The 15,534-nt window shown below is 42.6% G+C and overlaps 1 protein-coding gene across 1 annotated transcript in view; it reads left to right on the top strand.

Moving 5' to 3' along the window:
- LOC118404316 (centrosome-associated protein CEP250-like) overlaps nucleotides 1–14,317 on the top strand; it is a 51,552-nt gene extending 37,235 nt beyond the window's left edge. Inside the window, exons 10-17 of the mRNA XM_035803383.1 lie at nucleotides 2,600–2,767; nucleotides 2,975–3,001; nucleotides 5,378–5,581; nucleotides 8,965–9,129; nucleotides 9,627–9,700; nucleotides 10,089–11,976; nucleotides 12,363–12,602; nucleotides 12,866–14,317. Coding sequence (XP_035659276.1) covers nucleotides 2,600–2,767; nucleotides 2,975–3,001; nucleotides 5,378–5,581; nucleotides 8,965–9,129; nucleotides 9,627–9,700; nucleotides 10,089–11,976; nucleotides 12,363–12,602; nucleotides 12,866–13,102 — 3,003 coding nt within the window. The 3' untranslated portion in view covers nucleotides 13,103–14,317. The remainder of the gene's footprint in view (nucleotides 1–2,599; nucleotides 2,768–2,974; nucleotides 3,002–5,377; nucleotides 5,582–8,964; nucleotides 9,130–9,626; nucleotides 9,701–10,088; nucleotides 11,977–12,362; nucleotides 12,603–12,865) is intronic.
- The last annotated feature ends 1,217 nt before the right edge of the window (nucleotides 14,318–15,534 follow it).

Raw genomic sequence — 15,534 nt, 5'->3', positions numbered from 1 at the left:
CAAACCATGTCTTGGTATATGTACATGCCCTGGCACGCAGCGGAAAAGCACAGCACAGTACAGCACGCTTCAAAATACCACGATTCAAGTTGCGTGCAAACCGACAGCTCAAAACATAGTTTTCATTAGGGAATGTAGATTTAGATCACGGGTTAGTTCGTTTCATGTGAGGAGAAAGTCCTTGAGGCTGTTTTTCTCCTGCTCTATTAGATAATTTCCTTTCCCTGTCACTGGTCGTCACATCGTTAAAACCCGTTTAGGAATCGAAAGGGAGTTTGGACGTGTGAATGAGCTCTACTAAGGCGGGATGACGTCAATGTTATGGAAACATAATCTTGTGGAGTGATACTCTATCGTTACTTCAGTGCCAATGGTACTTTACTGGGGATTATCTTTGCTATGTATTCGTGATCTTTGTTGTTATGTTTGAGGAAACAACGTCGAAATGAACCGGTACTTGTGTCATTGCCTTCAGACATTTTGGTGTCGAATTGAAATATTAGAAAAGCAACTTCCTGTATATACTATATACGTTTGCGTCGTTGCCAAACATTCTTTGCAAGTATTATGTTTCATATCTATCCGTTTTGTTCCTTGTTATGCTTGTCCTTTTTTTAAACGCTGCAGTATCTGATTGTAAATCATCTATACCCAGCGTCAAATGATAATTTGCTAAATGTACATTTCAATGATCATTTTTCTTACTTAGAATCTTTGACGTTGTATTTGAGCAACAGACGTCAAAATGAGCCCGTGTTGGTGTCGTTGCCCTTAAACACTGCAGTGACTAGTTGGAGGCTTCCAGTTCCTAAATCTGCTTCAAAACATTCTATCTTGGCGTCGTTGCTGCCAAATATCTCTATTGGTGTGCTCATCATTCATATAGATCATTGGCCGTTGACGTTGTATTACCTTAACCGATGTTAGATTGACGTCCTACTGTAGCATTGCCTTTCCTGCGCCCTAGTATCTATTGTATTCAAGTTTGGATCGTATGTTCGACTGCCTTTGAGGTAAATGTAATTTTACATAGTTTGTCTTTGATCTGTGGCATTCTTGCCCTTAACGGAAATAATATCAAAGTGGTATCCTACTAGATCATTTCACTTTCATGTCTGCTGATGAACTCTTAAAAGTCATATCATATTTACATCAAATGTAATTTTAGAGAGTTGTGTATAATGTACATTAAAGCTCTCTAGAGTGGTATTTACGGGCCCAATGTCAAAAGGATTTCTTTTAAATCCAGTAGATCCCATATCTGCACGACAGCTTGCACACATCTATATTTTCCTGTTTATTTACCAGTCTAGGGTGGTATTTTTGTCAAGAGGATTTGCTTAAAATTCAGTGGATCCCAAAGCTGCACGACAGCTTGGAACTATCTATATTTCCCGTCTGTTTACCAGTCTAGGGTGCTATGTACGGAACCTTCCTTTAGATCTCTTAACTGCACGACAGCTTAAGATGGACTCTCAATTGGTGCACCAGTGCGGCACTGCGAGGTTCGTAGATGACTCAACGAATTTTAGAGATAAAGAATAATTTTCTTCCGTTTTGTGTATTTTGTTGTCTTCTTAGTCATACTTTTTGCGTACAGCGCAATATCTAAATTATATAAAATCGCGAAAATAACAAAACAGTACACAGTGAACAAGCCCCGTATTGCCGTACCAGTGCCCCAAGTGCAGTGAGATACCACCTTTAGAACTATCTATATACTACAGTCTGTTTACCAGTCCGTTCGGTTTGAACAATTGCCAAGTTGCCCTGGGCAGGTGGATAGATATCCGGGAAAACAGCAGTAACGGAGAGGCACTGCGTGGTTCACGTTCCTACTGCATAACTTTCCCCCAGCAGAGTCTTACCATGTTTCCTTCGGCGGTCATTGCTCTGTGATTTCTTGGCAGGATATTATAGTAGTCTACTTCCAGGTTCGCCTTATTCATTGCGTGTACGGATAGAACGTGTTAAATATCAGCTCATATAACTGCAGGGTGCCGACGCAGTTATGGCAACTGTACGCAAGAACCCGCAATTTCCTGCATAATCTGGATGTGATTTATACGGAGGTTGTTTTGCCGTTATGTAATGGTTTGGCTCTCAACACATTTCTCTTATCCATCAAAGGATAGGTCCTTATGAAAAATTATGCTCTCCTCAGCTCCATTTTTTTAGTTTCCAAGTGTGAATTACTGCATCTTCCAATGCTAAATGCATTTATTTAGCTATTCCTGAAATATAGGAAGTACAGCTACAAGTGTAAAGTTTCTGTTACCTTTATGATCTACCATTAAAGTCAACCACTACAACCACATTGTTCTTGAAATAAAACAGATACAATTTTCTCGATATATTCGACAATGTACAAACTTCATGAGCGACGACCAGAATTCTAATGCAACAATTTTTCGAAATACGCGAAACAACAGTTACTCTTTAACAAGCAACTAAAACGTTTATGTCAACAGTCGCAAGTAACATCCAATAATTTTCGTAAGTATCACTGGGCAAGATCATTAATCATCAGTTTAAAAAAAAAACAACTTTAGATTGATATGTTTAATTATTGATCATTGCATGTCCTTCATCATCACAGGTGGATGAGAGTCGGGGGCTGCTGTCGGAGTTTCGCGGTTTGTTGGAGGATCTGAGGACCCAGCTTAAAAATGAGGAGAAGAGGAAGAAAGACATCCATGACCTGTACATGGCAGAGAAGTCCGCCTGGGACAATGAAAAGCAACGTCTGGAGGAAAGAATTAAAGTGGTACGTCTCACTTAAGATGTTTATATCTAAGACTTGAAAATATGCGGACATCTTAATTGTATAAAGACCTACAACATCATCTAGTAACAACCGCTAAATAGATAGGTCATCAATGATTTTATGTAAATGTGAATTTGCATTTAGTCCTAATCGCTGAATTCTTTCCATATAAAAAGTTAATATGTATTGTATTGTTCTTGTTTTCAGGTTGAGACTAAATCTACACAGCCTCAGGTAAGTACACACAGTTTCTAAAGTTTATAGTGAAATTTTAAATAAAGTTCAAACGAATGTTCATATATATATAAGAACATTCAATTTAACCCTTTTTATTTCTCTAGATGTCTGTCTGTGTGTGTGTGTGTGTGTGTGTTTGTGTGTGTGTGTGCGTTTGTGCGTTATTGCATGGCACTTGTATACGTATTAGACAATACTCTCAAACTATTTTATTTACCAAAGTCCCTAAAAGCAACTTTGATTCATATCGAAGAGGTCATCGACCTTAACGCACCGAACACAATACTCGTACCAGGCAACACCAGGACTGTCTCACTTTCTATGTGAGCTATGCGCTCTAACAGGTGCAGAGACTCGGGTGTGCCGGACACCCACCGAGCGAGGCCACGTCCTCACTTTGATGCCTTAGCTAGCCTTATGTTAGGGTAAATACTTCTAGAGTTATATTAGCCCCCGGCTTAAATCTTGACCATGCCCTTGGCCTACATCTCTTAAGACCCTCTCAATGTCAACTTTATTCAACTTACATGTTATTTCTCTAGTCTCCTCAGTTTATGGACATTACCCATCGTGGGAATGTATGTATAATTTTTCTATATAAAATTGGCCGATCAATCAAGTTTGATTTAAACATTAGGGAATAAATGCTCTAGAATAACGTTAAAAAATTCCAAGCCTTTCGAAGTTTTTCGAAGATAACACACACACACACACACACAGACATACATGCACGCATACAAGCACACACTTACACACATACACATGTACATACACAAACACAGTCACATACTCAGACACACAATCTAATTAAGAGAGAGAGAGAGAGAAAGATACACAGATAAACATATACAGAAGAGAGAAACATACATACACATATATACAAGGATACTCGCACATAGACATACAGGCAGGCAAACAGACAGACACAGACACAGACACACACAGACACACGCACGCACACACACACACACACACAGTCACGCCTAAAACACATCCGTCACTTAGGTGTGAGATCAACACAGGTGAAACAGGCCTTTGTGCAACACATCAGACACTGCTCTAGATCTAGGGTCTCCTCTACACCCCACCCCTACCATAAACACTCTGCCTCCCCAATGTTTTGAACAGTCAGCATCAACAATTGCCGTAACAGTTATATAAAGCCGTGCCTGCGAACTTGAACTTCTAAGGCCATCTATGTCTGTTTGTTTTCGGTCAACTACATTCCAGGATTGGCCCTGGCGTGCTGATTCGGGGCATTTTGCCCATTCTTGTTGAGGTTATGACCGCCCTTAGGGGCGAATTAAAGGCAAAGTGTTTGGGCTTCAGTTCAGCAGGCGATCAAAACAAACGCGTTCGAACTTATTTTATCAACTACCTGCAAGCTTTCGTACTAAAAAGACAGAAACTTGTACCATTTGAGAAATAGGTGTATTCCTGGATACAATGATAAAATGGTGGAGACATACAACGTTGCTACTGAACACAAAACCATTGCGTGCTGCGATGTCAACAAATGAAAACAAAGTCGGTTATTTTGGGCCCAGCGGACGGTGTTGTCTTACATTTTACGGTCCCCAATGCACCAACTTTGGCAACGCGAGAAAAACACAGTCGCAAAAACATCCCGAAAATAAGGGGTCAATTCAGGTCTACTAGATTGCTTGGAGTTGGAAGAAACACAGAAATTATGTTTAAGCTTAGTACTTGATAGAATAGCATACACGTGAAATGGAATAGGACATGAAAACTGTCTCCCGACAAGATATCCGCAGTGTCAGTGACGAATGATGATGAATGTTATCTGAAACGTCAGACCGTTTCCAAAATCATATCCAGTTGCTTGAGGAATTTCTGCCTGACATTAGTACCTGCAATGATGTTATATAACGTCCGCAGTACCTGATCTTTGTTATGATTCGGCCGTTTAATTCCAAAGAAGAAGAAAATATTTAAATGATCGTAAAAAAAGTCAGTTTAAGCAATTCTAAAATCATTTCAAGACCATCTAACATCTGTGTAAGTTTATCAAAGAACAGGGCTGTATAAAACTCATGGATAGCCTATCAAAATTTAGATGATTTCAGATGTTAAGTAATTTTTGCCATTTGTCACTTCAATTGATAAGAATGAGAGTGATTGCATTTTTCCGACAGCCAATGTTTAACACACAGAAAACTTGGTCTATCATATCTTGGCAGTGACTGACTTTGATGATATTTTTCAAACTGCATCATACAGATTTTCTAATCATTGTTTAGCTGTATTATATCCTCTAAGATTTAGGAAACGTTTTCATGTTGCCCTTCATCGGTATAATTCAGAACCACACAGCAGAGTATCCATTACACTCGTACATTGTTCATTCAGCAGGAGCAGAAGCAGAACAAGATGGCGGATCTGGGAGACCCGGACATGGAGCGGTGCCAGAGTGCGCCCCCTGGCGACCCGTACGTGTACAGGACAGAGTTGGTGCGGAAGTGGGAAGAAGAGAAGAAGAATTTGATGCACATGTTTGCGGAGGAGAGGAACCAATGGCAGGAGCAGTTGAGCAGCATGCAGTCAAAGATACACGAGGTGTGTGTAGCACTTGTGTTCTTTACAGCCACCGTAGCAGCAAAATTATACTTTAAGACACTAACCCACATGCAATCATGATTGATCATTAATCTTCAATTAATCCTATGGTAGAATAAGATAGTACCAAAAGATACTAGAGGAGTGAAGCCGGCCTTAAAAAATTGGGGTGTGTTTGGCTGCACAGTAGCTGATGACTCCCTTTGCCAGCTTTGATACTATCTGATGCCACTGTAAAATTTGCCTGGAGATTAATTGATCATGACATATTCAATGTCGACATGTTTTTTGTTCCAGTATACCAACAGCTTTTAGTTTAATTTTTTATTTATTTTTAAGTGTAAATCTAGTTTTGTGTCAGATATAGCAAAACCGGTATTGCTCGTTAGAAATTCATCGTTCTCAGGAATCTAGGTAGAATGTTGTATAAAAAGGAAGTATATGTTGATATATGACATGCATGGTCTTCCGATTCCTTAGGTTACAGACAAGCTAGGGATAGATGCACGGCTGTACATAGGGGACTTTGATGGGAAAGATACTTTCGAGAACAATGATGATCCCGTTGCAACATTGGGCAAAAGCAAAGCCATAATTGCACAGAGTAACACGGGCAGTGGTCGGACATCACCACGTCCAAATAAACTTAGAGAAACTCTGAATCTAATGCAACGTGAAGAGGAAGAAACAGTTTTGGCTAAGCCAGAACCATCGCTGCTTATGATGCCCGTAGAAAGATTGAGAAAGTCAAGACTTTTAGACAAGCTCCGTCCACAGAAAGGAGAATTGTCACCTTATAATGCTAGTAAGTTTGAAAAGAAGCTATCGTTATGGAGAAGGAGTCTGGCACCAAAGGAAATACCACAAAAGGCAATGTCATTGGCAAAAGAAGTACAAAATAACAAGGATGTAACAGCCAGTCAAAGGACAGAAGTTGGCGGTGACGCCAACGTAGAAAATGATGACTACTTGCAAGGAACGAGTCCGGCTCCAGAAAGCCCACCTTACACAAAGAGAAAGTCAAGAGCTGTGAACGTACCAGATTACACGTATGTAACAGCCAGTCAAAGAGAAAAAGTTGACAGCGACGATAACACAAATAATGATGACTTCTTACAAGAAAAGAGTCCAGAAATACCTCCTAATGAAAAGGTAAAGGCAAGAATTGTGAACGTACTAGATCCTATAAATGTAACAGCAAGCCAAAGAGAAGAAATTGGCAGCGACGCTGACACAAAAAAAGATGACTACTTACAAGGAAAGAGTCCAGCAACCCCTCATTACGGAAAGGTAAAGCCGATGGTTTTAAATCTAACGGACGATGAGTCTGATGACGCGTTCACACCAGTGAATGTGTTTAACATAGTTCAACAGTTTGAGACAAGCTCAGCGCCAACATATGGCGGTTTACATGATTTCCGACCCAGAAGTAGATTGTCTTCTACAGAGTCCTTTTCTGGGACTGACGATGAAAATTTGGAAAGCAGAACCTGTTACAGACAAGAACCAGTAGAATTGAGAGGCAAAGAAAAGAGGGAAAAACGAAAAGCCCGCCTGAAGATTAAACCTATAGAAATTGAGAGCGATTTCGAAAAGGATCTGGACGAGAAAGAAAATGATACGTGTACTAGTCCTTTCCAAAAGGAGAGCAAGATGATGAAATGGCCCTCTGTTGAAGACATACGTGAAGTTTTCCAGGGAAGGGCAGATGACGTCACTCACGAGGAAAAGTATACCTCAAAGTTTGATGAAACGGCAATAAAGAACAAAGAAAGAATCTCAGAACCTGAGAAAAAGTTGGAGCCAAAGATGAGCCGCAAGGCTGTGTCTTGGAACGTTTCAACCACGGGAAATGATGGAGATAAAGATGGTGACGTTATTCCTTGGAAGGTGAATCCTCTTCTGCATAATAAGATTAAGAAAGAATCTACTTCGGAGGATGAAGTACCATCATATGTTATAAACGACCACGTTGACAAAGTTGACGGCGGGTGTAGGTCCGACGATGACGATCCCAGAAAAGTTTGTGGTCATCCCGAAACGGACGATTACAAGGAAGCAAAACTCAGCGAGAGTCGCAAAAAACATCTGATCAAGATGTTTGAGCATACCAGGCGAGTAGAAGGGATGGAACTTGAACATCTAGGAGTCAGCAGCGTAGGGTATGGCTGGCAGTTCCACGATTCCCCGCCAGATGGGACTACTAATGTGCAGCAGGTCCAGTCTGAACTGGTGCAGCAAGCACACTACGAGGTCTCACAGCCACTCAAGGGCATTGAACCAAGCCAACCAACAGAACAACGCACTGGTGAGGACTTGGAGACAGGCCAGCCAGAAGCGCCCCCTACCGACACCTGTTGGCAAGCCAAGCCCCCGGAAGTATGACATTTCAACACTGTGCAAGCATAACAAAGGACTTCTTAGCCATTTCTTTCTTTCCTCGATGTCTCTCTCTCTCTCTGTTACCTGCGCTCCGTACGACTCGAACGCCCACCTCTCTCTCTATCGCCTCATTAATATTAATGACAGCTGTTCTCCTTTTTTTCCAGCCTATGAAATGTTTTACCTTGCGTAGACGTAATTGTCTGGCCCTCTCTCTCCCTCGTGAATAATTAATGTCGACCTCGGCTATGTCTGGCAGGTGTGTTTGTTTTTGTGGGAGCTGTACCATAGTGTAGGTACATTGTACGTTTAAATTGCTACTAATCTTCGTTTAGCAGCTACTCCTTTCTATTGTATGTTAGCTAAATATTGCTAGAGACTAGAGTGCTTGTCATACCGTACAGTATCTCTTTGTAATATCGTGGGATTGAAGCACTTACCTATGAGTCACCCTTTGTTATATTACCGGTGGGTATTAGATATACGCCCAGCGCTAATGTTATATATAATTCAACCCTTTTAGCTTAGGTATCGTAACTACAGATTAGATGATAGAATTAACGACTCACGTTACTTTGAGTCCTGTGAAAATATGGAGATAGTATGACGATGCTTAATTACTAAACATATTCATTGTGTTTTAATCGCTCTGTTTGTCCAAATATTTCTACGTCATCCATTGTATTTCTGTATTCATCTTGCGTAATTCATTATAATATATGTTCTAAATTACAGCTACTAATTTTCAATGTCACCACTCGCAGTGTAGGAACTGAGCACTAATATTTGTTTTGCTGCATTATTTTTGGCAACGCCTCTGGTGTGGTGTCTAAATATAACCAGTTGTTGTCTATGCGCAATTCCAGGCTCTATAGTAAATTCACTTATTTTCAATGTCGCGCCATTCGCTGTGTATGAGCCCTTCATTTGTTTTGCCGTAGAAATTTTTGACAACGCCTCTGCTGTGCTGTCTAAATGAACCCGTTGTTTTCTGTGCGCAGTTCCAAGCCCTGCGCCCGTTCTCACCGGTGTTCGACGACCCCGTTCCAAAGAGGAAGCAGCTGGACAGCTCGGGGTTGACGCAGGCGCAGAAGCACAACGCCAACACGGAGGAGATCCTCCGGTGGGAGATCGAGAAGCGACAGCTGAAGAGGACGCTGGACGAGGTCTGTTTGTTTGTTTGTTTGTTGTTGTTTGTCATTTAAGCTCCTAGGCCACGTTTTTAGACCACTCATACAGCACAGCAATAAGTATTGTACCGTTCACATTCACTGGCTGTGACGTAAATACGATGCTGAATGATTTAATAAGGTTGGCCAGGTGATAGAACTGTGTGAACATGCAAAGTATGGGCATGTGCATCGAGTTGTCACAAGTCGAAAACAATCATGTTATTGCTTGCCTTATTGTTGCCTTATGAAATCGACCAGGGCTGTTTAACAGTATCTTACATATCTTAAAAGAGGCAAGTTTACGTACTGATCGAACAAAGAGGCCAGATATAATTCAATATATTACACATATATACTGTTGAGTTTTGTTCATACCACTAATCACTTAAAAAATAACGGCACGTACAACATTTGACATTTATAATGACGTGACGGCATAAATGCATGTAGCTAGAAAGGCCATTGATGTATCTCTGACATTTGTTTGACAGGCTTTAAGGCAAATTGCCTCCGTTACAGACGACCTCCAGACGTATAAGGTCAGCACCATTGGCACTCTTAAAAGGTGAGTCCTTACGAAAGAATAAACATGTAAGTTGCACGTCTAAAAAAGGGAAAGGGCCGGGGAGGGGCTCTTTTTTCGTTTTCTTATACGTACCGACTGACGATTATGATGAAAATTTGTTCTTTGTGAAATCTCTTGTACTTCACACCAAATAGCAATTACTCAACTAACTGGATTTGATTTTGGAAACGGTCAGACGTTTTTGGCAGAATCCACTATCTTTCGTTAGCGACATTGACGTTTCTTGTACTTTGTTTCTTCGCGCACTGCATTGCTTGTATCTTTTACATTCTTATTGGATAACCTTGGTAGTCGAAGCAAGCACAATGCTAGATATGCCATTGCCGTTGCATACGTTTACTAGTAGACGTGTTCGCTATTTTTTTAGGTCGAAGTCTCAGAGTGATCTGAAGTCCCTCCAGGATCTGGATTCCGCCATGGAGACTCTGTACCACACAAGTGGCGCGTCATCGGGGTCAGGGTACACGGCGAGCTACAGCAACAGGCATCCGGACGTGACGTCAGCGGAAACGCTGTGTTCCTCGTCCAATAAGAACAGGGGATACTATCGCTACGCGACGGAGGTTCCCTACAGAGGGCGCGCGAATGACATTGGTGCTCCGACAGTTCCTCCGCGCTCAACGACCTTCCGGATGATGGCCGATGGCGAGGTCAAGGCGCAGAAGCCGGTTGATCGCAAACCCAAGAAGTACAGCAAGAGAAGTCACACGATGCCTATACCTGACCGGAGGGAGGTGAACGGGAAACTGAACGGCGACGATCTGATGCACCCGTCTCAGTTCAAGGCGCTGAAGCAACTGTTCGAGGCGAGAACGCAGAGTCACGGTCTAAAGCCGATGAACTTCATGAACGGTGCGACAGGACCGTATGTTGTTGTGCCGAAGAGGTCTGTGGGCTATGGCAAAGAGGAGGAGCATCCGAAGGGGCGTCTCCCGCTGAGGAAGTTCGAGCAGATCCGAGGCGATGCTCCTTCGCCTGTGCCCATCCTGCCGGGCAGCAGCATAGTTCCTGTTGGCGCCGTGCCAGTTCTCGGCATTCCCGTTAGGGGGCTCTCCAAGCTCGTGCGCGAGAAGGAAGCAATGAAAGCGCAGGCAGAACGGGATGAAAGGAACGCGAGAAGCGAGATTGGGATGAAAGATTCTGTGTCTTTAGATTCACCCAGAGACTCGACCGATAGGTCCACGACGAGCGAGGAGACGTCAGCGACGCAGGAGTTGCTGGACGAGATTTTGCTGCGGCGATCGGAAGACCAGCGGACGCCGTCGCCGGCCTCGGATCGAAGCTCTCCGAAGCTAGTCGCTCAAAACGTGCGCGTGGTGTCTCCTGAGAGGGGACCTCCGTCCTCCGAGCCCTTTGTACCCAAATCAGCAAGTTCTGGTCCGTACGAAAACGTTGCATCCTGGCTGGGGCAGTCCACCAGGATTCAAAATGTTAGCTTAGCCAATCACGACTCACCTCTCCACTCTGAAACTCCACTCAAACAGTTGCCGTCCGCGGCTGACCCTTACTCGCGACATTCTCCTTCCCTTATTGACACTTACGGAAGCTCAGACATTGCATCGAGGCGCCAGCTGCCACAAGACACACAATCCTACCTGCATATGGACAGATCTAAGAGCGTTGATTCGCATCTTTCGAGAGGCCGTCGCGGCGCGGACGACTTTGCTGCAAGGTTGTTAGAAAGTAGGACCAAAACGGAACGAATCGAGGAAGCTCCGGTAAGACGCCCGGAACGGTTGGTAAAAAGTCCAACGTTCCCCGATGAGAGAATGATGGAAAGGTCAAAGTCGGCGCCGCCTACGAGACATCTCGACTTCCGGCTGGACGAGCCAGCGCGGCTCACAAGCAAACCTCCCCGGCCGGTGTACACGGAGAGAATCCGTTCACCTTCACCACCAGGCACACCGTCACGCCTAACCCCTGACCCGGAGAGGTCCATGTCACCGGTGTCGCCAAACATGTCGCGCAGGCGCCTTGCAGGTGAGATCAGCAGCGATTCCATCCGGTTTCCCGACGGAGGTACTCTCGCGACCAGAAAACTCGCCGCGGCTGAGGAGCGGTACCGCGAGGGCCATCGGCTAGCTAGGGCGGCGGAGACCGAAGACGCCGGGGCTGCGGCGTCTGCATCCTTCGGGAGAGACACGTACCCCGCCCGCAGCAGGCAGGAGCAGATGCGGTACCAGATGAACAGGGAGACGGGGATCCCGGCGCTGGACAGGAGGCTGGCCTCCATGAGACAGCTCCTACACACAGAGGTATGACAGGACAACATAAAGTGTCCATTCTACATTCATTAGTTGCTTATTTTTTTATTTCATTAATTTGAATGTCACGAATTGATTATGTAGCCTTCGTTGATGGATGGCGGCTGCTATCTTACTACAGTTTCATTTCTAACTTTGACATAACCTCACCAATTTTCTGAAGACTATACCGTGTTATGGTCATCCAGGTAACAAGCACGGAAAATTCTTAAGCTTTCCTAGTGCTCTGTCGAAAGTGTAAGGTACAGTGTAGATTTATCCTTTTCCCATAAATGCAAAATAAGCTTCAAGGGTGAATATCGGTTTTCTGCCCCTTCAGGATTTAGTGGTAAGTGCGTGGGAGTCAAAACATTCAACTTTACTCGTTTCCTTTGCAGGATCTTGAGGACATCCTGACACCCAGCTACCAGAGGTACAAGTCGAACGAGCAGCACCTGAGTTCCTACAGGAGAGAGGAGCAGAGTGGTGCCTTCAGGAGAGAGGAGCATCACTCAGTGGAGCATCGCCCATCCTCTTCCGTCAACGCCAGCTCATCACGGAGCAGACAGGAGAAGCAACCAAAGAAGAAACCAGAGAGCACAGCTTCAGCTACAAGTAGAGTAAGGAACAGCTCAGAGGTAAAGTAGTATTTTCTCTCGTTCTCTTCCAGAATTTGTGGTTTCAAATCCATTGCTCATATTGGATTTCCAGAGACTGGTTTATCTCCTAATCTAACTCACATTGCACAAGCTGTAGTAATGCCATAAGTGGTAAATCGAAAATATTGGTGTAGTCTTTTACCATCTATATGAATTAAATGCGAACTCTAACAGTGACTAAAAATCTGAAGTAAGCTGACACAAATTTACAAGTTTATTTCTTTATATCCGTGACGACACAGACAGTAAGGCTCTACCCAGCACCTCGATTGGACGCTAAATTCTCCCGACCGCAGCCAGCTAATCGGAGACTGCCATCCAGATGGTCACAAGTCCAAGATCATCCAATGGCAGATCGGAACACAAACCAGAACGCAACAACAGCAAGCAACGTCCACGTCGCCTCTTCCTCACCACACGTTCCGTTACAGCTGCCTTCCAGAGGGGAATGGAAGAACATCAACGAAACTGCGGTTTGAGACCTGCGTCCACACCTTAGGCGTTGCCAAAAATTACGATTTGGGACAAAAAGTCTGTCAGTTGAAATTGTATAAAATGCAAAAGTGAAATATGAAATCTTCCAAATTATCATCGATTTTAAGATAAATTATTAGAACCATCAGTCTCTAGAGCTTTGTGTATCATTATCATTAGAAAAAAGAGGTGCTTGTGTTTGCTATTTATGTAATATTGCTATACTCTTACATGAGTGTATATAATACCACATAATCGTCTGTATTTTGAAGATCATGTAAAATGTATAGAAACAGAAATATTTAATTACATGCGACGTTTTATATACTTAGGTCGCTACTTTTATATTAATCATGAATGTTGCAAAGCGACTGTGCCACGTTTCTATTCATAGAATGTATCACTAATAGTAATAGTGTGTTCTTGGAGAAAAAGGCACTGATTCGGACACTCAAAGAGAAAAAAACGAAAATCGTACCGTATATAAAGAGCTGCAAATCTTTTAGATGTCAGTGTATATTACTGCCAATGGAATAGAGTGAAAATTGTAGCGTTAAGTATTTGTAGAAGGAGAAAAGTTTCTATAAAGAAAAATATAGTTTTGACCAGGTTTGGTCCTGTATGCAAATGTCCTGTATCTTAAAAACAGGTGCGATGAAAAGTACCCATTGTTGTCACTGAAGCAGTAATTGAAGTAGGAGTCTGGAAAGTAAGCAACTACTCTGGACAATAATGAAACCGCATGTTATTTAAAAAAAATTGCGCCTTTTTGGTGTATGGATGTTGTAATATATTGGTATATTGTTAAAAAATGTACGAGGATGACGTCACTATGATGGGTGGCTGTTAGGTGGCTGTAAGCTGCAGAGCAGTTTCAGGAGGAAAAAAAAGATGGCCGCCCCCAAGGATGGCGATTAAAACAAAACAGTTTTTACTGTAAGGGGGAAGGGTGGTAATAATGTGCATGGGCGAGAAAGAGGTTGTTTTACGTCTATAAAAAGATAGCATGCTGTATGTTAAGGCGTGCACATCACGCTTGTGGATAAAGGGTATATGAGAGGCGATATTCTTGACTGTATATAGAACATTAACAGTATTTATGACTGTATACTGTAAGAATCGTGGATAGTTGCTATTATATAGCCTTGATACCGATTCTAGACCGTGTATATGATGACGTGGCCACCCTGAATATATGGAATAAAATCTGATATAGAACATTCTGGCTGCAGTGCTCATTATAATGTTTATTCACTATCTTTTATCGGACAAATAAATATGATTATATGTAGAAATATAATAATCATCATATAGTAAGGTTCTTTTTTATCACAACCAAAAGGTAACTTGCGTCCAACTTTTCGGTGTCTGTCAGACACCTTCATCAGGGTGGAATGACGAAAACTACTTCTTGCTGCTACTTATAGCCGATGTAGGTGGCGTTGCAGCAGCAAGAATGCCGTCCCAGACGTGGCTCAGCTTGTATCCCCCCTCATCTCCGTTCATGACCGGAGCTGATTTTCTAATCCTTAATCCAGAACCTTACTATATGAATAATTGCCAACCTGATGAAGTTATTCACGTATATAATCATCATCATACCCACAAACAAACAAAAACCACGGTTGCAGTGCACAATCATTATGTTTTTTTTACTAGAAAGGACAAATAGATATGATTTGTAGAAATAAATATCTTTCAATATACCTGAAAGAAACATTACCAAATTTGACACATCGCTTGCTAGTGCAGTCCTATCATCTTTGGCCATCATTCTCAATGCATGTGTAGTAATAATGTGAATTGTGATGCATGCATGAAGAATATGGAGGTTGGGCGCTTTGACGGTAGCGAAAAAGTCATTGCCCCCTACCGGTATTGAACTGAACTGCAAGCAGCTGGACCAAATCAGCACGCGTAACCTTGACCCCAGTTTGAAGACACGGAACATGTTTATCTCCAGGCCAGAAGGAAATCCAGGAAGTCGTATAAGTAAATGTATTTGACCTCGGATGCGGTCAAGCTGGCAACTTCCCAAGCTCTGTGCAGAAGGCGGTCTAAAAACGTTACAAAAGACACACCAGGTAATTTTTAAACTTCGAATTCTCATGAAAAGTCCATTTCAATGTCTGCTGATTTGATTGGGCTGGGTCACTTCACGTTGAGGTGTACTCTTTGTTTGAACTCCTAAATTTCATAAGATATTTCTATCTAAACCTTGACTGTAAAGGATTCCTTTTGCAAAAGGCATTATGATAGCAGGTAAACCTTAAACTTAAGATTCAACTGTTCCAATGTCTGTTGGTTTGACTGACTTTTATTTTAGTTTACGTTGAGGTGTACTCTTTAGTCTATAGGCCCCTAAATTTCCTCAAATATGGCATCTTTCTCCTAACCTTGACCTGGCATTAGCACGTGAACCGACGGGATTTGAACC

The sequence above is a fragment of the Branchiostoma floridae genome, chromosome 17 (assembly GCF_000003815.2).
Source record: "Branchiostoma floridae strain S238N-H82 chromosome 17, Bfl_VNyyK, whole genome shotgun sequence".
In the NCBI taxonomy this organism is placed as follows: Eukaryota; Metazoa; Chordata; class Leptocardii; order Amphioxiformes; family Branchiostomatidae; genus Branchiostoma; species Branchiostoma floridae.
This window is presented reverse-complemented; position numbering and strand designations above follow the sequence as displayed.